Source organism: Alligator mississippiensis, chromosome 15 (genome assembly GCF_030867095.1).
Source record: "Alligator mississippiensis isolate rAllMis1 chromosome 15, rAllMis1, whole genome shotgun sequence".
NCBI lineage: Eukaryota > Metazoa > Chordata > Crocodylia > Alligatoridae > Alligator > Alligator mississippiensis.
This window is the reverse complement of record NC_081838.1, coordinates 29612497-29632720: the sequence shown is the minus strand read 5'-3', so window position 1 is coordinate 29632720 and position 20224 is coordinate 29612497. Positions and strand designations below refer to the sequence as shown.

At 53.8% G+C, this 20224-nt stretch overlaps 2 protein-coding genes across 2 annotated transcripts; both read right to left on the bottom strand.

Annotated features, from left to right (window-relative positions):
• Nucleotides 1-3175: 3175 nt before the first annotated feature.
• Nucleotides 3176-7258, bottom strand: LOC102561487 (phospholipase A2 inhibitor gamma subunit B-like). Its single transcript, XM_006269074.4, has 6 exons — nucleotides 7106-7258; nucleotides 6341-6449; nucleotides 5633-5749; nucleotides 4830-4982; nucleotides 4187-4327; nucleotides 3176-3528 (listed from the first exon to the last, which is right to left on the bottom strand). Exons 2-6 carry the CDS (start codon nucleotides 6390-6392, stop codon nucleotides 3323-3325), a joined length of 669 nt encoding a protein of 222 aa, XP_006269136.2. The 5' UTR covers nucleotides 6393-6449; nucleotides 7106-7258; the 3' UTR covers nucleotides 3176-3322.
• Nucleotides 7259-10452: 3194 nt separating this feature from the next.
• LOC102561716 (phospholipase A2 inhibitor and Ly6/PLAUR domain-containing protein-like) lies at nucleotides 10453-14689 on the bottom strand. The gene is made up of 6 exons (XM_019479415.2): nucleotides 14386-14689; nucleotides 13799-13928; nucleotides 12720-12836; nucleotides 12078-12230; nucleotides 11379-11519; nucleotides 10453-10801 (listed from the first exon to the last, which is right to left on the bottom strand). Exons 2-6 carry the CDS (start codon nucleotides 13848-13850, stop codon nucleotides 10605-10607), a joined length of 660 nt encoding a protein of 219 aa, XP_019334960.1. The 5' UTR covers nucleotides 13851-13928; nucleotides 14386-14689; the 3' UTR covers nucleotides 10453-10604.
• Between the last annotated feature and the right edge of the window lie 5535 nt (nucleotides 14690-20224).

The window sequence follows — 20224 nt, the reverse complement described above, 5'->3', positions numbered from 1 at the left end:
CACAGCCTCTTAACTTGTTCACCAGTATGGGGTGGGATACCGTATCGAAGGCCTTGCTGAAGTCTAAGTAAATGACGTCAACCCCTACTCCTGCGTCCAGGTGTTTTGTAACCTGGTCATAAAAAGAGACTAGATTGGTCAGGCATGATCTGCCTGCTACGAACCCGTGCTGGTTTCCCCTCAGCATAATTTGTCCTGCTGGGCTCTCGCAAATGTGAGCCTTGATAATTTTTTCAAAGACTTTGCCAAGGATGGAGGTGAGACTGACTGGCCTATAGTTGCCCAGGTCCTCCTTCCTCCCCTTCTTGAAAATGGGGACCACATTGGCCCTTTTACAGTCCTCTGGGACTTGGCCCGTGTGCCACGAGCGTTCGAATATTCCTGCCAGTGGCTCTGCAATGATGTCGGCCAGTGCCTTCAGCACCCTTGGATGGAGCTCATCCGGGCCTGCCGACTTAAACGCATACAGTTCCTCCAAGTGCCTCTGCACCATCTCAGGGTCTACGCATGGCAGTCTGGCGCCTTGCTGCTGCCTCTCTACAACCCCAGTGAGAGACTTGTCGTGCCCCTCGCTTAGGAACACTGAGGCAAAGAACTCATTGAGGAGTTCAGCCTTGTCCCCCCTGTCTGTCACCAATTGTTTCTGCCCATTTAGTAGTGGTCCTATTCCTCCCTGGGCCTTCCTTTTACTCCCTATATATCTAAAAAACAATTTCTTGTTATCCTTTACTTGGGATGCCATCCTCAGCTCCATGGTAGCTTTGGCCTGTCTAACTGCCTCCCTACAAGCGCGAGCAGAGGAATATACTCCTCTTTGGTGATCTCTCCCTGTTTCCACTTTTTATGTGCTCCCCTTTTGGCCCCTAGGCTGCTCTGGATTTCTCTGGTCAGCCACGGAAGCTTTCTGGCCCCTTTCCCTCTTTTTCCTTGCATCAGGATCATCTCCCTCTGTGCCCGAAGGATCATTTCCTTAAGGCACAGCCACCTTTCCTGGGCTCCCATCTCTTCACTTCCTGATGTGATACCACTTCCTGTGGGGTCTTTGAATATGGCTCGCCGGCCCACTGGGTGATAAAAAGTTCATGGTCCAGCCCCACATTCAAAAAAGTTGGACACTGCTACTCTACAGACTTCCAAAGCCCATTGCCCTAGATCGGTGGTTCTCAACCAGCTGCCCACGGGCTGCATGCGGCCCAATCAGCACACCGCTGTGGCCCACATGACATCCTGTTAAAATATTTTAAAAATGGATACACAGGAGGTAAGGTGTGTGGCTGTGGCCCATGTAACATGTTCAGAGCTGCAAGTGTGACTCACTATGGCAAATAGGAAGAGAACCAGTGCCCTAGACCAACCCCAGAGCTTCTGCAAATGTGGGGGGGAGGGAGGGAAGAGTCCTTGGGCTTCATGCTGCATTGCTGTCTGTCCACCAGCAGAGGTCAGAAGTGCTCTTCCAGGCAAGGGAGCTGCAGGGTTTTAAAGGCACAAACAAGGACCGGGAAGGAAAGCACTAAATTATGCCCCTACTCCACTAGGTGACTGGGTCTGCAGAGAGCCTGCGACCCTTGCTTTGAGGGGAAGGGGCTACCCTGAGCATGACTCGGGGGGAGGGGGGCAGGGTCTTGGGTGAGCTGTGTAGAAACCTGGTGCAGGGGGTCGATGGGGCTGTGAGTGTAGGTGGTATAGGACAGTGACCTGGCAGGAAGGGGTGGTTGAAGAGGGGATGGTAGGCCAAGGGGTTGAGGATCATTGAGGAGAGGATGGTAGGCCATGGGGATTTGAGCTGGGATGGGCCTGTGAGGAGGTTGGCCATGGGGCACTACTTAGGGTGGGCAAGTGGGGCTGTGAATGGGTGTGGGGTTAGACAGACCCTGGGATCAAGGGGCTAGATGGAGGTGTGGGTGGAGGGAAGCGAAGCCAGGGGGCTGTGAACTGGGCTGGGCAGGGGTCTTGTGAATAAACTGGCTGGAGAAGGGGGGGTAGGTAGGTGGGCCACGGACCCCATAGAGGCCTGAGGGTGGTGGACTTGGGGCTGTGGGTGGCCAGGGGAAGGCTGGGCTGAGGGTCATAGATTGGTCCCAGATATAAAAAGGCCAGTGGCCACAACTCAGCTGCAAGGAGGTGCTGCAGCATGCCCAGCTATGCTCCTCCCCTCCATCATGTGTATAGAGACATGTACACACACACGAAAGCCAGGCATCTGGACACACGTAGACACACACACAAAACCCATGCATCTAGGACACACACGGACACACCCAGTACCCAGGCATCTGGGACACGCACACACCCAGCACCCAGGTGTCTGAGATGCACGGAACAGGGCTTGTCTCATCTTGCAGGAACACACCCACCCACCCACCCACCCACCCGCGCACACACACACACACACACACACACAGAATCCAGGCATCTGAGACCATTGTGCCTACCGACACAGAACCCAGGTGTCCAGGACACACACACACTCTCTATCCCAACCCAATGCCCTCCTACCAGTTCTAGTTCGCCCCCCCCACACATTTTGTTTGCATGACATATGTCCAGTCCCACCCCTTTGTATGCCCACACACACACACACACACACACAAACCCCCTAGGTGTCTGGAACCAATGTGCCTACCAACACAGAACCCAAGTGTCTGGGACACACACACACACTCTTGATCCAAACCCTCTTACCAGCTCTACCCCCTGCCACACATCCTGTTTGCATGACATGTGCCCACCCCCACACCACCCCTTTGTGCACATGCACGTGTACACACAAAAACACACAAAGACACACACCATGCGTCTAAGACCAATGTGTCTACCAACACAGAACCCAGGTGTCCAGGACACACACACTATCCCAACCCAACACCCTCTTACCAGCTCTACCCCCCCTCCGCACACATACACACACACATCCTGTTTGCATGGCACATTCCAAGCCCACCCTTTTGCATGTGCGCACGCGCATACACACACACACACACACACACACACACACACACTCATTCGCTACCTAAACAATCCCAGCTCCCACAGCAGACCCCCAGGGTCACCAAATTCCACTGCTAGGGGTCACCAAACATCCACTTCCATTTCCAAGGTCACCCCCTGCTGGAAGGAACTTGCAGTCATTGACCTACAGCTCCCACCCCTCCAAAGCAGAGCCAGGTGCCTTCAATTTGGCTCCTAGCTGGTTTTATTGGCTGGAACCAACTAAAGGGGAGAAGCCAGCCTATGAGAGTGCCAGGCAGGGCTGGGCCGGGCTGGGCCAGGCCAAGCAGTGGTAGGGAGGGGGCTGCAGAAGAGGTCTTGGTTGAGGTGGAACTCAGGAGAGGAGTTGTGTCAGGAGCAGCCCAGCTAGGGCTGGGAGCAGCAGCCCAGCAGGTCCCGGGCCTGCAGTAGAGGCTGGGTAGCATTCATAGGAGCTGCTGCGTGCCTTGATGCCCCCCAGGGCTCCCCCGGTATCCTCCAAGCGTGAGCAGACAGCTTGGGTCGTGCAGCCCTTCATGATGAGCTCAGTATCACCATTGCCTGGGGAGAAACAGAGGCATTGGAGTCAGGAGAGCCTCAGGCCATTCCCTCTCCACATGTAACCAGCCCTCCAAACTGTCTCACTCCACCTGTGAAGACCGCCTGCTCCCCTCTTCTCCCATGTGATGTGTCCATTGGTCCTCCCCCACAGGCTTCAATCTTCCTGTGGACTAGGTCCATTGCCTTCTTGCCCATCATAAAGCCAAGAACTTTATCACAGTTGGTGGCAGTCATAGGATTTCTAAAAACTGCAGCCCTGCAATTTGCTGAGGCAATGCCAGGGAGTCCTGGTGACCCAGGTTCCCTTCCCAGCTCTTCCACAGCCTCCCTGGGCAACCTGGGGCAATTCTCTTGATTTCTCTATGCTTCAGTTTCCCTTGGGTCCCATTCTGACCATCAGCTTTTGAGGCAGGGGCTCAGTGACTTCCCGAAACCCAAGAACAGCCCTTACCCCAAGGAACTCAAAGAGGAGATGCAGGAAGAGAAAGAGGAGCCCAGGAAGGGGCCATGGCTGGAAGCAGAATCCCACAAAGCTCTGACCTGCAACCCAGACCATGGTTGCGTGAACAGCATGGCATCTTAGGCCCATCCCATGGGGAAGAGATTCCCAGAGGATGTCACCCACTAGGAAAGAGATGTAAGGAGAACTCCAAGTTACCCTCGATGACAGATGAAGTAGCCTCAAGGCAGCGGGTCTCAGGTCCAGCACAGAGCACCGTCTCATTGTGGCAGATATTGGGGTATATGGCATGGCAGGCCGGGCACTGCAGGCCATTGGGAACATCATTGGCAGGGGGCACTGGAGGAAACAGAGCAGATGTGGTCAATGGGGTGGATCTTTCAGGGGCAGCTTGGGGGCAGGACTAGGCAGAGGTTGCCCCTCCCTCCAGGGGGCGCCAGATGCCCTAGGAGCTTCTGCCCCTGATGGAATCAACTGTTGGGAGCGGGGTGGGGGGCAGAAAGAAAATGAATAGCAGTCCAGAGCCCCCGTTGCATAATAATACTCCCAGGGCTATACAATGGAGTCCACCCCCACCCCCCACGGGGTTAGAGGGCCGTTCCCAGCAGCCATGTGATATTCCATGGGTTGCCCTTTACAGGGCTGGAGGACTCTACCCAATGAAATTCAATGGTGCCCCCCCTGCAGGGCTGGAGGACTGTTCTTAGGAACCCAGCGATATTCAGTGCAGTGCTCCCTACAGGGCTGGAGGCCCATTTCCAGGGATGCCCGAGCCTCTCGGTGATATGGGCCGAAAGAAGCAGGGGAAGGGCATTGGGCGTGGGGGTGGGGTCTCACATACGTATGGGAGGGTCCCTGACACAGTCACTGCCAGAGCAGCAGATGAAGCTCTTCCGAATTTTCATGGCTTTGCCCAGGTTGTAGATGAAGAGGTCGCCATGGCACGCACTGCGAGGCATGCAGCGCTTGCTGAAGGTCTCTGTCCGGATGTCACCTATGGGGGAGCATGGGGGGGAGGAGGAAACAAGGAGGAGGAGGTTGAGAACCTAGGTGTCTGGGCTCCCAGCACTCCCTGAACTAACCCACCAGTTCCCACTCCCCTTCCAGAGCTGGAGAGAACCCAGGTGTCAAGGCTCCTAGCCCCACCTGCTGTAGCCCACCAGACCCTACCCCACTCCCAGATCAGGGAGAAAAGCCAGACATCCAGGCTCCCGGAACCCCATGCTCTGACACTGAAGACTCCCCTCCCCTCCCCTCCCTTCTGCGAGTTGGGATACAGCCCAAGTATCTGGGCTCTTGGCCCTCTGCTCTACCCCCATAGACCTCACAGACCTAAGAGAAGAACCCAGGCATCCAGGCTCCCAGAACCCCTTGCTCTAAGCCCCATCCCCAACTCCTCTCCAAGAGAACCCAAGTGTCCAGACTCCTAGATCCTGCTGTTTGAACCCACCAGACCCCACCTCCCTTCTTGAGAGACCAGGCATCTGGGCCTCCAGTTCCCCCGCTCTATTGTACCACCCAAGAGCTGGGAAAGAACCCAGGTGCCCCGGCTCCCAGTGCCACCAGCTGCACCCCCCCAGACCCTATTTCCCTCCCTGGCTCTCCACTCTGCACACACTGTGGTTTAAGTTCCATATCACTGACCCATTATGGTTTCAATTGTCCCAACAGCGCAAGTGTCCATTCCAGGGCCACAGCGCTCCATGGGCCCCTTGCAAAACTTGGTCAACCCTGTGCACACCTCACACTCCAGGCAGGTTCCTGGAGGGGGGAAGAGAAATGCCTCAATCAGGATCCAGCCCTTAGGATTCAGCAGTTCCATCCTGCTTCCCAGCCCCCTACTCCCCCCAGAGCCCCTCCTGCCCTTCACCCTTGCCTGGAGGGACTCCTTCCCCCAGGGGCTGTGGCTAGGAACTCCCTTGGGCTTTGCAACCCCTAAAATGGGTCCCTGAAGAGCAGCCCAGCACCACTGACACCCACCAGGTTCTAGGCTTCTGGCTTCATCTCAATGCACTAACAGCTCCCCTGGGCTTGCCCCACTGCCACCTGAGGAGTGATTTCCCCCAGCTGCTAATCTGACCCCTGCAAGGGATTCACACCCATGTTGGCCCCATACCTTCCCTCTAGAACATTCATGGTGCTGCTTAGGTTTTGACCCCTCCCTGGCACTGGCATCAACCTACATGGCCCTGTTCTTGGTGGGACATCTGGCCCGCTTCCTTATGCCTCCTCTCCACCATGACACCTATGTGACAGGCTGTGCCCATAGCATCCATGAATCAACAGGCCTGGGACAGGGTTGGGGCTCTTGGGAGAAAAACCCAGCCCTGGTTGGGAAACATCCTGTCTTACCTGTAGCCAGGAGAGCAGCAAGGAAGAGAAGGAGGGTGATGGGAGCCTTCATTGTGGGAGCCAGGAGGGGATGGGGCAGTAGATTCTCTGGCTGTGGGATTGATGCAGGCTGAAGGATCAACAGAGTAATACCATATTTATTCATGTACCACACACTCCTTTTTCCTGAAACTTCGAGCTCACAAATTGAGCCATGGGTCTTGAATGAGCCGTTCAGTTAAAGAGAAAAATCTTTTCTTTTTTAACTCCATCTTCCCTGAGAAAGGTGTGGGCCTTTTGTGGGAGAGGTTTGTATGCACATGAATATGGTAAAAGCCATTAGATATCAGAAATACATAAATACAGTAAAGGTCATTAGGTATCAGAGTGATGGGGAAGGGGGCATTTTGGCCTTTTCCTGCACATGTGTGAGGGGAATGAAGGCCGAGGGCTGGGAGCCCAGATGCCTGGGTTCTCTTATTGGCTCTCATGAGCTTTGGTGGGTGCAGAGCAAGGGGTGGGGACTCTGGAACCCAGGACACCTGGGTTCTATCCTAGGAGGCTAGGAGCTAGGATCCCTGGGTTTTGGCTTTGGGTGTAGCTAGGGCATGGGGTCTGGTGGATTAGAAAAAGAGAAGAGGCTGGAAGCCAGGACACCTGGGTTCTCTCACCATCTCTGGGAAAGGAATGGGGTCTAGTGGCTTGGGAGCCAGGACTCCTGGGTTCTTTGCCTTGATCTGGAAAGGCAGTTTGGAGTCCCAGAGACCAGAGGGAAAAATCACTTACCAGCTGCTCCTAACAAGCTCCTAGCAGGATCTGTGCTGGCTGGGAGAACACAGGTGATTCAGAGAAGGCTCAAAGGGTGTGTGCGCTCCTTCTTTTATAGAGGGCTTGGGCAAAAGCTGTGATGTCCGTTGGGGACTCCTGATTTCCTAGACCAGCATCCGGTGCTCCCAAACCTTCAGGGAACAGGGCGGGGTCAGCCTCCCACAGCAGTGCCTCATCTGGGTTTATGTCATCTCAAGATGATCCACCCATGCAACGCCCTTGGGGGTTGGGTGTGCCAGAGCCCTGGAAAACTGGGTCTACAACTTGCATTGAGGACTGACATGGATCACAGGGGTGAAACGCCACATCTGCAGTGTCCCAGGGAGGTCACACAGTGCCTAAAGAATGGGGTGGGGCTACAGATAACCTCCTGAGAGCCCGTCTAGCCATATTCTTTTAAGAGTCTATGGTAGCTTGGTCTAGTGCCCCCTTGTGGCCTAGATTTCCATGAAGCTGATTCCAAGGGCCTTTCAACACCTCTGCCTTGAGTGAATAAGGCTCTTTGAAGGCTGTGGCCTGATTCTGGCCATGTTCTACAGTGCTCTCTTCACCAACAGGATGTCTGGTTTCTATCCCAGCTCTGGGAGCAGAGTGGAGTCCAGTGGGCTAGAGCTAGAAGCCAGGACACCTGGGTCCTATCTCAGCTGTGAAAGGTGAGTGGGGTCCAGTAGGGTTGAGTTGGGAGCCAGGACAGCTGGGTCCTGTTCTGACTTTGGAAGCATGGTGAGGTCTAGTGGGATTTATCTGGGAGCCAGAACACCTGGACTGTATCTCAGCTCTGGGAACACAGTAGGGTCCAGTGGGATGGATCTGGGCACCAAGACACTGGGTTCTATCCCAGCTCTGAGATATGAGTGGGATCCAGTAGGGTTGAGCAGAGAGCCAGGACACTTGGGTTCTATTCAAGCTGTGGAAGGGGGAGGGGGGTGACCAATGCTTCCACCAACCATAGCTTTGTTCCCCTCCAGGGGAACCTTCCAGAATTCAGATCCAGGATGGAGGGCAAGGACCAAATTTTGATCCACTGAGGCAGTGCCAGAGTAGATGTAAGCACAATCCTGCTTGTGTAATGTCTTGGCCATACAATTGGGCCACTGACAAGCCATAAGGAGAAGGGACCTGCCCAGCTGTTGATAGGCTCATGGGATTCCAGCAGGGTGGGATAGAGCTGAGTTTAGGTGCCTGAGTCCACGTAGGTAGAGCAGGATCTGGCTCCCTGCCCTGTGCTGTGGACTCTGTTTTCTCCCAGTTAGCAGGGGCCACATGACCGGAAGTAGAGGGACTGCGAGGACTCTCTGGACCATGGGGCTTGGGCTGTAGGTGCCTGGGCTGCAGTGACTCTAATCTCAGGTTAAACAGGACACCACACTCCCCTTGGAGAGCTAGGAGAGAACCCAGGTATCTGGGTCTAACCTCCTCAGCCCCTACTCCCCTTCCAGAACAAGGACAGAACTCAGTTCCAAACTCAGAAAAGATCCCAGACAGCTGGGTTCCCAGACCCCCCGGCACAGCTCCATGCTGCTCCTGAGCTGGCATAGCACCCAGGAGTCCTGGCTCCCAGCCCCCCTGCTCTAACCCACTTGACCCCCCACCCTTTCCGGAGCTGACATAGAACCCAGGAGTCCTAGCTCTCCCCACAGTAGCTTAACTACCTAGATATCAGTGTCCTCCCTCAGCAAGAAGTAGAACCCAGGAGTCCTAGAATCCCCCCCATTCCCATAGTCAGGGGTAGGGCTCAGCTCTCTATGTGTTCATCGGACCTCACTCCCCAACCACGGCTGGGATAGAACCAAGGCATCCAGGCCACCAGACCCCTGATCTAAGCTCCCAGACCCTTCTCTTTTCCCAGCATCACCTAGGGAGGCCTGCATTTGCAGTGTTTCTACCACCCAAACAGTCAGCTCAGTGTTCCTTTTAAAGCATAGAGAGCAGGACCCTTCATACCAGGCCTCTGCCTGTAGGTCAACACCAACTCCATTTCTGTAGCCACTGCCACACACATGACAAGCTGGCATTGAGCTGGGAGAGCCCAGACATGGCCAGCCTTGAGCTTCAGAAGAATTTACCGACACAAGCACTGCCCAGCCTCCACCCCAGAGCCCAGCTGCAGTGCCAAACAATGGAGAGTCATTAATCCTTTTAATAAATTTGCACATTTGCTTGATCTGGCCACACCCAGGGATTTTTCTATGGCAGGTTGTTGAGTGCCAGTAGCCAGCATGAAGGAAAGCAGCTGGATGAGGAAACACCACTTCTGAGGGGTCCAGGGGTCAGACACAGCCAGGAGCAGGAGGTGAGGGCTTCTGAGGCTCCTTCTATCCCTATTCTTCTATGACTCTACAGTAGCTTGGTCTAGTGCCCCTGTGTGGCCGGCACCTCCGTGAACCTGCAATTCTGAGGACTTTCCAACACTTCTGTCTTTAGTGAAGGTAGCCTGATTTGTACAATACCTAAATGGTGATATTTTGTTCCCAATAAGGACATCTAGGTTTTATCCCAGTTCCAGTTGCCATATCCCTGAAGGGCTGCCATAAAGAAAGGCAGGAATGACTCTTTCTGAAGGCAGGGCTGTTGATCATGGGTGACAACAGCAGGGGAGTAGACGGAGATCCAAGCTCTGGGAAGGGGACCTGAAGGAACCTCAGGGTCAAACGAGGATGACAGCTTGTAGGGGGAAGCTGTGGAGAGAAGCTGTAGAGACTTCTTTTTCAGGTGTCCAGGGGAAGCAGATATTTGGGGTGGAGGATGGGGGCAGGGGGTTGGGGAGAGGGGCTTTGAGAGACACTGCAATGCTAGGGTTCTTCTGGTCCTTATAGAGAAAGCAGGACTTCCTTTTACCATGGAGACATGGTCCATAATGTCTTGGTGGCTCCACCATCACAGCCCAACCTGCAGCAAGGCCCCTAGGCATAGTTTGACCCTCAGTCACATTCTCCAGAGCTTCAGGACTCATTTGAGACCTTCCGCACCCTCTGCCATTTCAAACCTGCTCTCTCCAATTTGGACCAATCACCAAGCTATTATGACCTGGAATTTTGGCCCTCCACCTACAGGGGGCAGTGCCAGCTGGAGACAAGCCCAGACTCAGCAGGGATGAGTCTAATGGGAGATTTCTTCCATGGGGGCATAGACATGTCCTGGGGGTCTCCTGGGGTCTGGAAATCCCAGCTAGTGTTGCCGATTTCCATCACCAGGAGTCTCCAAACATCTTGTTTCCTTCCCATGTGCCCCCTGCTGAAATTCACTCCCCCCACATGGAAATACACATTCTCCCAATGCAAATAAAAGCCAGGGGGGTCATAACATGCATCTCACAGCTTATTTTATTTGCTGGGACAAATCCATGGAGAAAGCAAAACTGCATGGAGCCCTGGAGCCAGGCAGGGCCGGGGGCTGCAGGGTAGGTAAAGTCTGGGTATGAACAAGGAGCTCCATGCTGTGTAATTTGGGGCAGGGATCATGAAAGGAGCTTTAGCATCAGCAGCCCAGCTAGGGCTGGGAGAAGCCCAGAGAGTCCCGGGGCCCCCCCAGATGTGCAGGCCACCTTGGTGATGTCAATGGTGGTGCCCTGACTGGTCCTGGAGCCTGTTTGCAAATTGGTGCAGACGTTCGGGGTGACACAGCCCTTCATGATGACCTGAATCTTGCCACTAGCTGGTTCAGGGGAAGATAGAGGGGCAGGGTCAGGAGAGGCTGGGAACCTCCTTTCTGTGCATGTCCCGTCCCTATCACTCCATGACCTCAGTTCATCCAGACACAACACCTTCCTCTTCCCCCCGCACCTCTCCTCCCAACCCACCTGGCCTCCCCACTGCTCCTCCATTCCCACATGATGTGTCTCCCTGGGGAAGTCCCTTGGATCTCGTCCTGAGCCCTCACTGGGCTCCAGAATAGGTCTGACACCTCCAGGCAGCCAAAGATTCACTCACAGTTTGTGGTAGCTGTGGGATCTCCTGGACCCCTCACTCTATGGTTCATTGTGGCACCACCAGGGAGCATGGGTTCCCTTCCCAGCTCTGCTACTGCCTCCCAAGGTGGCCTGGGACAACTCCCTTCATCGCTCTGTGCCTCAATTTCCCCACTCTTTCCCCCAGGTCCTTTTTGGGACCAGCACCTCTTTGATGGAAGGGCTACTTGGTGACCACTTGTGCTTCCTGCCACCCAGACAAAGCCCCTGTCTCACCCAGGCCTGAGGATGGAGTGGGAAAGGAAAGGAACCCTTAGAAATTACCAGATGTGATTTGCTGGGCGAGGTCCAGGCACTTGGTTTCTGGCCCAGTGCAATTCACTGACTCCTTAGGACACAGGGGTGAGTCTATGGCGTAGCAGGCAGGGCATGACATCCCATTTGGAGTGGTGTCTTTCTTAGGAACTGGAACCAACAGAACATAAATGGTCACCTTAGGGGACCTTCCAGAGAGGTTATGGGTGGGTGGACAATGCAGACCCCCTCCGAAGTGGGTGATGTAGCTCCAGGCACACCAAGGGAGGGGTGAACCAGAGAGGTTGGCAGTGGGGAGTCCTGAATGTTGCCCATAATCCTACCCACCTGTTGAAGCTGGTGGTATCCAACGGGGCACCCCCTACAAGGCTGGAAGACTATCCAGGGACCCAGTGGTACCTAATGGGGTGCCCCCTACAAGACTTTCCCAGGGACCTAGTGTTATCCAATGGGGTGCCCCCAACAGGACTGGAGAACCATCTCCAGATACCCAGTAGTACCCAATGGGGCTTTCCCTGTAAGACTGTAGCAGGGACCCACCACTATTCAGTGGGGCACCCCTTCAGGACTGGAAGACTATTCCCCACTGGCCTCCAATGGGGGTATAGACCCACAGACCCAGAACGGTGCCCCCTGGAGGCCTGTTGCAAGGATCCTGCTCTAGGTAGAGGGAGGGAGGGGGGAAAGGGAGCAATCACAGCCACGCACATGGAGCCGAGGCGTTTTTGCAGGCATCTCCCATGCAGCAGCGGATGGAGGAGATGACGCTCAAGGCTTTCCCAAAGTTCTGGAGAGTGGGAGGTTGATTGCAGCTGCTGGAGACCCCACAGGTCTTAGTGACACTCACGGTCTTCACACCATCTGGGAGGAAGAAGCCAGGAGTGGGTCCAAGGGGCATTTATACCCCATCTCTGTGTCCCTCACAGCAGAATTCTCACCCTTGTTTAGGGAAAATGATCTGCAGAGGAGTACTCAGGACTAATGCTGGCCTCAAGCCACAGTGTAGAACCCAGGAGCCCTTGTTCCCAGCTCCATCCCCCACCACTAAAATCCATTCTTTTTCCACATCTAGGGATAAAACTCAGGAGTCCTATCAGCTCCTTCTACTCCAACCCATTAACCCCCTCTCCCACCCAACTTCTCTCTCAGAGCTGGAAAAAGAATCCAGGAGTCCTGCCAGCTCCTACCTACTAGACACCCACAACCCTCCTAGACCTGAGGACAGAACCCCGGCAGCCCAGTGCTCAACAGCTACCCTGTATAACCCAGTGGACCCCACTCCCCTCCCTAACTGGAAAGAGAACCCAGGTGTTCACCTTGGATACCAAAACCCCAGCCCAAGACACCTACCTATTAGGTTTTGTGTCTCAATGATCATGCAGGTGTTCTCTCCGATGCTGCAGTTCATCATCTGTCCCGTGCAGGTCTCATCTTGAGCAAAGCACTGCTCGCACTGGAGGCCGGACCCTGGGGAGGGGAGGGGAAAATGTTCCATCACACTCTGGCCTCTCCCAGTCTTGGAAGCCCCAGGGCCAGCACCGCTCCTGCTTCATGATTCTTGTGGCTGTGTAACCCCCAGAGCAGGTCCTTTTTGCTGGGATGAGTTGACCTTGCCAGAGCCACTGACAACTGCCAGGGTCTTGGCCCAACAGAGATGGATTAGATTCACCCTAATGCAGCAGCCACACCTTATGCACCCCAGGGAGGCCTTTGCCCCATCCCCCTCATGGAACAATAGTGCATTTACACTAGTTGTGGGGACTTGGCCTTGTTGGAACACCCTGGTTCCCACCCTGCCAGGTATTGCTGATGCCTTGTGGATGTTTCCTGGCTTCTGTGCATGGAGTAAAAGGAGCCTCTTTGAATGGAGAGGTGTAGTGATCATCACTGGGCTCACTCAACACAGGCATACAATGAATGAGAAGAACTAAACAATCAATTTTAATTGTAGAGCAATAGGTGACCTCTGCACACCCTTGGTCTTTCTGTAACCAACACCCCTGAGGGACCATCTCCCAATTCCCAAATTCTTCAGGCATTGAGTATTGGGTAGAGATGCAACATCTTATCACCTACAGACAGTACAATAGCTTGGTCTAGTGCCCCCTTCTAGCTTGCACTTCCATGTAGCTCAGACTCTTGGGATATCTTAACCCCTCTGGGTAATTTGAAGGGCTCTTGGAGTTTCTTCACCAAGAACTGGGTTCTCTCAGCTTCAGCTATATTGGTTCCATTACTTCACTGTTGCTGTTTCCAGCCCTTGCTCAATCCTTTGTTTGTACAGGCACCCGTGATTTCTCCACACCCCTCTGCATACAGCCATACCCCTTGTTGGAAGGTTACAATGTGTTGCTCAAACAAAAGACCCTGGGCTGGGTTCTCAGGTGGGCAGAGACAAGGGCACCTCCAGGGGAAAGCCCAAGACTCACCTGCAGTCAGGAGAGAGGCAAGAAGGAAGAGGAGAGCTAAGAGAGCCTTCATCGTGACAGCCACGGGGTCAGCACTGGGGATCTCAGGTGCAGTGAACCCTCAAGATGGAGAAGAAGGGAGAGACTGGACCTATAGGAAGGGGGTGAGAGGAAATCAGAGGCCAGGAGCAGCCACTGGGGGATGCTTGGGGGTTTTCTGGGGCCAGGAGATCAATAGGTCAAGAAGGACTTTAGGGAATGGGGAGAAATCCAGTGGGATTTTTATTCCCTCCCCCCTTCAAAGGCTGGTCATACCCAGATCTCAGAGGAGGTGAGTAGCAGGAGACCCCTTTCACAGCTGGGGAAATGGAGGCACAGAGAGAGGGTGGGATCTTGTCTAAGGTCAGCCCCCTCCATCTGAGACACTCACACACTCTCCTAGTTTGGGGGTTCACTGGGAGTCAGGACAGCTGGGTTCCATCACAGGGGTGGGAAGGAAGTAGGGTCTAGTAGGTTGGAGCAAATGAGGAACAGCAGCCAGGACTCCTGGGTTCTGTCCCCAGAGCAGCCCCTGGGGATCAGGCACAGAGTAGAGCCAAGCCACTTACCACTTGATCCTGCACGGCTCACAGCTGGGCTCTGCTGTGGGTGGCGGGGATGAAGGATATGGTCTCTGCTCCTGTTTTCTCTCTGCTCTGTGGCCACAGCTCTGCCCCGCTGCTCTTATACCAGGGCTGGCTGGATCTGCACTCAGCCCCTTCATAGGTGGGGGATGGGTGAAGTCAGCTGCTCTGAATTCACATGAGCTACGAGTGACGTGGGCAGATTAGAAAGATCTCAGAGAACAGCAGAGCCAAGGATAAGTCTGAGAGACCGGGCCCAGGAGGACAAGCTGGAAGAAGTAGGATGATGGAGTCTGGAGAAGAGAAAATGAAAGTGGGGATTTGATCCCAGCCTTCCAGTCTCTGAAGGAGAGAGAGTGGTAATCCATGGAGGGTGAGGATGGATGTTTCTCTGTGGCTTCAAGAGACCACGCAAGGAGCAAGGAGCTGAGATTGCAGCAAGGGAAACTATGACTTTCTTGCTGCTTCTCAGAAAAGTTTTGCCCCCAGTGCTGAGCTCCCAGCTTCCTCCCAGGTCTACCACACACCTTCACTGGGCCTCTGCACACACAGTGTTTAGAGGCCTGGCCACACTGCCTGACAATCCCAGCATGAAAAGGGCAAGTCCAACAGCCACTTGTTGATGAAAGAGCTGATGAAACTGGGGAGGAGGGGAGAATGAGGAAGGTTTAATAAAAAGCAGCTGCTCAATATTTAGCCTAAGAATGGGACGTGAAGAAGAAAAGATTGAGGGGGCACTGAATAGCAGCCTTCAACTCCCTGAAGGGTGGCTCCAAAGAGGATGGAGCTGGACTGTCCTTAGTGGAGGCAGATGACAGAACAGGGAGCAATGGGCTCAAGCTGCAGCAAGGGAAGTTGAGGTTAGATATTAGGAAGAACTCTCTCACTAGAAAGGTAGTAAAACATTGGAGCAGAAACCCTAAAGAGGTGGTGGAACCTCCATCCTTAGAGGTTTTGAAGACCCGGCTAGACAACGCTTAGTCTGGGATGATCTAGTTGGGGCTGGTTCTGCTTTGAGCAGGGGGTTGCACTAGAAGTGACCTCCTGAGGTCCCTTCCAACTCTTGTGTCCTATGATTCTATAGTTTTGTGGGCATTATGGGAGAAACACACTGAAATCTGTTACTACCATTGTTAATTATAAGGATTCAAGAACATATAATTGATATATTGGTAATAGAACCCGGAGTCCAGGCTCCTAGCTTTAGCTGCTCCAACTAAAGTAACAACATTTCCCTAGTCCTGTGAACCCATGAGTCCAGGCTCCCAGCTTTATGAGCTTTGATGTGGGTGACCACACTTCCCCAATTCCAAGAAACCAGGAGTCTGGGTTCCAGCTTTATTATTTCTAACTGGGCTTATGACATTTCCCCAGTCTCATGAACCCAGGGATCCAGACTCCCAGATTTATCAGGTTTAAGCAGGGTGACCATATTTTGTGCATCTCAAAACATGCACAAACATGCATTGCATCTAATCTCTAGTCTTAGCTGAGTGTGCTGGCGAGGGAAGTACAGAGCCCTGGAGAGCAGGAGATGGGAATTTGCTAAAAAGAGTACAAAATGACTCATTTGACCAAGCCTATAGATGTCCGGGATGGCGTTATCCCTTTCACAGTGGGGTGTGCCACTCCAACTCACCCGCCAGACCCCAGTCTCCTCTCAGACCTGGGCTAGAACCCAAGTGTCCGGCTGGTGGTGATAACTTTGTGGGGACATTGCATGAAGGAAGATCCAGTGTTTCAAAAGCCCTGTTCATTAAAGCTGGGGGTGTTGAGAGGTCCTTGGAGTCATGGCCACAAGGGGGTGCTAGACCAAGTTGCCATAGAATCATTGAGCGGTCAACCTGAAAGGGGTCTCAGTTCATAGATTCATAGAAACATAGAAAGTTAGGGTTGGAAGGGACCTTAGGAGCTCACATCTAATCCAACACCCTGCTCAACGTAGGACCAACCCCAACTAGATCACCTTAGCCAAGGTTTTGCCAAACCCAGGCTTAAAATCCTTCATGGATAGATATTTGACCACTTCTCTGGATAACCTGTTCCAGTGTTTTAGTCCCCTCCTGGTAAGAAAATTCTTCCTAATATCTAACTTAAACTTCCTTTGCTGCAGCTTGAGTCCATTGCTCCTTGTTCTGTCATCTGCCACCACTGAGAACAGTTCAGCTCCATCCTCTTTGCAACCTCCCTGCAGGCAGTTGAAGGCTGCTATGAAATTCCCTCTCAGTGTTCTCTTCTCTAAACTAAATAAGTCCAGTTTGGGGCTGCATGATGGGAGGGGGGAGGCGGGGCAGGCTATGCTGGGGGCAGGCTGCAGTGGTGCTGGGAGGGGGATTTGATGGGCTATGGAGAATCTTGGGGAATCTATGCCAGCTGCACCCATTGCCACCTCCCATCACCACTGCCACCTGCCCCAAGCATAGCACAGCTCCCTTCCCCACCCCCCTGAAACCAGGAAGAGCCTCGTGCAGCCTCAGCTCCAGTCCACAGTAGCAGCCCACCCTGCCCTGTGCACATTAGGGGCACGCACCCCCCCCATACCTCCCAGGATGCATGCAGCAGGAGACACCCCCCCAGATGAGCTGCTCACAGGTCACTCCAATGTGGCCAGCATACATCTGCACATCTCGCGCCAGAGCCGGGTCCCAAATGCAGTTTGTACCATTGCCGGGCCCTTTTTAAACTGTGTGCATGCGCAGAAGGACTGGCCGGTGCCGCACTGTTTTTTGGGGGCTAAAAGGGGGTTCCCTCCCCCCCACCGAAGGAGGGGACAGGTGAGTGCCCCCCCTAAACTGGCTCATGTGCCGGCAACCAGTCACATGGCTCCCTGGGGAGCTGGGCCAAGCAGGAGCCCAGTTCTGGTAACTCCACTTTCTTCTTCTTCCCCTCGGGTACGGAATCATCTCTCTCCCTTGCCTTACCTAACCATCCCAAAACAGCTGACTGCCTACCAAGTCCCAGTCGCCAGTCAGAACGCCAGCACATTCTTCTCCAAGCTTTGCCCAATCCCAGGGACTTCTCTTTCCCTTCCTACATCCTCTCTGGGTGCATTCATCTGCCTGTCCAGTGCAGTAGGGACTGCATCAGGGGTCCCCACTGGGGCAAATGAAATGGGGGAGGGGGAACCTGTATCTTCCTTTGTCTGGTCATGGGGGTAAGGCACTGAGGGTTCAAATCCCCCTTGGCAGGCCATGGCAGAGGTGGGAATGCAACCCAAGACATTGGTTGGTGGTGCCTCCATGGATTACAAGGCCATGGTTCTTGAAGATGGCACCATTGGCAAAACTTTCAGTGGCTCCTTTGCTCTCTGAATGGTGAGGTGGTGTCAGACCTGTTCCAAAGAGCACTGAGGGCTGAGGGTGAGATTCAGCTGGCTCTGGATGGGGCCCAATGTTCTTTACCAGGGGACACTTGAGCTTTGTTGAAGTAGAACAGGAAATGGGGGTATGAGGGCTGGGAAAGCAAAGCAGAGTCATATGGCTGTGGTTTTGGATGGTTGGGGGTGGGGTGGGGTGGGGTGGGGTGGGGTAGGGCGGCGAGTGACAGGGCCTGGACACAAAGATGGAAGTGCCTGTGGACCTCCTGACCCTGATCCCTCTTCTCTTTCCCATCTTGAGGTCCTGTCAGTATGCCAAAGTCCGGCATGAGCTGTACAACTCCATCTGCCTCTGCCTTTGTAGACATCTTTGGACATGGCAGCCAAAAAGTGCTCAAAATATTTCAAGTTCACATCAGCCAGCACACATACACTGGAGCCTACAGACTGGCCAGTTCAGCTCCAGGACACTCCAGGCTTCTGCTCCCAGCCTTCATTGTGCTGACCCTAGCAATGCTCCTCTCCTGAGCCTCAGCCCATCTGATGGCAATGCAGTCCACAGTACCTACTCTGCAACCATCCTGCCCTTGCCTTGTGCCCTCAGGCTCCATATGGGTTTGTTTCTCTAATGATTCATTCCAGGAAATAAAAGGAATGAGGAAAAAGACTTTTTGAGCTGTCTTGTTTCTATTTGCATTTTGGGGGAAATCATATTTGCAGGATGGGGAAGGGAATTCCAGCAGGGGGTGCCCTTGAGGAAATCCTGAGATATTTGGAGCTCCCTTCCAGATGGTCACGGGCAGCCCTAGCTGGAGCTCAGGCTAACCCCTAATTAAAAGAGGAACTTTCTGTGTGTGGCTGGGGAGCCATGTGACAGGAAGAGGGGTGGGGCTTGACCTGACGGACCCTCCCATGGGATCTGGGTGGGATAGGGCTGCTTTTGAAGTCAGCAGTGCCACCTAGAGGAAGCAACCAAGTCCTACTGCACAGACAAGGCTGTAGACATCTACAGAACGAGGCAGGAACAGAACCACAGAGATGGAGGAGCTGATTGGTGGACAGGGGAAACTTTACAGGACTATGATGCACCCCCTAGGGCAGCATTTCTCAACCCCTAGGCCATAACCCAAACGTGGGTTACAAGTATATATAAAAGGGGCATGAAAAAACTTTAAAAATGGATTCTGCTTTAAAAGAGAAATATGCAGGAAGCCATGGTTTTTCCTTTGCAGGCTGTCTGATTCCAGCCTGCAAGGGGCCGTTTGGGGCTTCCCATAACCCACACACTGGGTAGCGGGGGTGGCCTGGGTGCAGCAGGTTGGAAGTGAGCGGCACTGGCTCAGGACTGGCCATCAATGTTTAAAAATAGGTCCTTATACAAAACAGATGGAGAACCACTGCCTTAGTGCATCCAGGACACCTTGACAGTGGAGGTTAGTGGATCAAACCAGTGGGATCCAGGAAATCAGGAAATGAGGTGGGTGAGAATTTGGTGCATCCAAAGCCCTCCTGAGATCCTGGCTCAAGTGAGACAAGCCCAGGTGAAGGCAGGATGGATGGCTCTGCTCCCCTCCCCCCCACCCAGGTGAGGGCATTTACAGTGCTGGGGGTGGGGAATCAGCAGGGCTATCTCATGTGGGGATAAAAGCAGAGAGGCAGAGCTGCACTTGTTCTTCATCTTTTCCACTGCAATGAGAGATAAGTGATCTTGCTCCACTCTGTATGTGATTCCCAGACCCCCTGCCCCAGCTTCTCTTTCTGGGATAAAACCCAGGTGTCCTGATGCCCAACCTCACTGGACCTGCTTCCCAACCCCACAGCCCTGATTCTCAACCCCACTGGACCTTCCCAACTCCACTGGACCCAACCCCACAACCAGATCTGGGGGGAGAACCCAGGAATCCTGGATCCCAGCCCCACCCTGCTCTCTCCCTCTTCCCCAGAGCTGGGAGAGAACCCAGGTGTCTGACTGGTGAAGGTAACTTTTTGGAAACACTGAGTGAAGGAGGCTCCAGTGTTTGAGGAGCCCCTTTCATTAAAGATAGAGGTCTTGAGAGGTCTTTCGAGTCATGATGACAAGGGAGCACTAGACCAAGTTACCATAGGATCATTGGACAGTCAGGCTGGACGGGCTCTCAGGAGGCCACATCATGTCCACCCCCACTCTGGGAAGGGCACGGGGGCTGGTGGGTTTGGGCAAGTGGGGTTGGGGGCTTGGAAACCTGGGTCCTCTCCCTAGCTCCAGGAGGGGTATGGGGGTCTGATGGCTTGAAGTCAGGGGGGAGACAAATGACCAGTCAGTTCTACCTCCCTGTGGTCATGGGGTTGTTGCAGAGTAAACAGAGGGGAGCCAGGACTCCTGGGTTCTCCGCCAAGGCTGACAGTCAGAAACACACCCCCATCTATGACTTAGTTTTACCACTGGCAGCACAAGACTGTGGACTGGGTGTTTCACTCAGCTGCTTAATGCATGAGGCTAATAACACCAACACCAAGTTTGCAAGTTCA

Coding starts and splice junctions, on each gene's coding strand:
- LOC102561487 (XM_006269074.4), bottom strand. CDS start 6,392: ATGAAGGCTCCCATCACCCTCCTTCTCTTCCTTGCTGCTCTCCTGGCT. Junction 5,750..6,340: donor TGCTGCTCTCCTGGCTACAG/GTAAGACAGGAT, acceptor TCCCCCCTCCAG/GAACCTGCCTGGAGTGTGAG. Junction 3,529..4,186: donor TACTTCATCTGTCATCGAGG/GTAACTTGGAGT, acceptor GTTTCTCCCCAG/GCAATGGTGATACTGAGCTC.
- LOC102561716 (XM_019479415.2), bottom strand. CDS start 13,850: ATGAAGGCTCTCTTAGCTCTCCTCTTCCTTCTTGCCTCTCTCCTGACT. Junction 12,231..12,719: donor TGAGACACAAAACCTAATAG/GTAGGTGTCTTG, acceptor TCTTCCTCCCAG/ATGGTGTGAAGACCGTGAGT. Junction 10,802..11,378: donor CGCCCAGCAAATCACATCTG/GTAATTTCTAAG, acceptor CCCCTGAACCAG/CTAGTGGCAAGATTCAGGTC.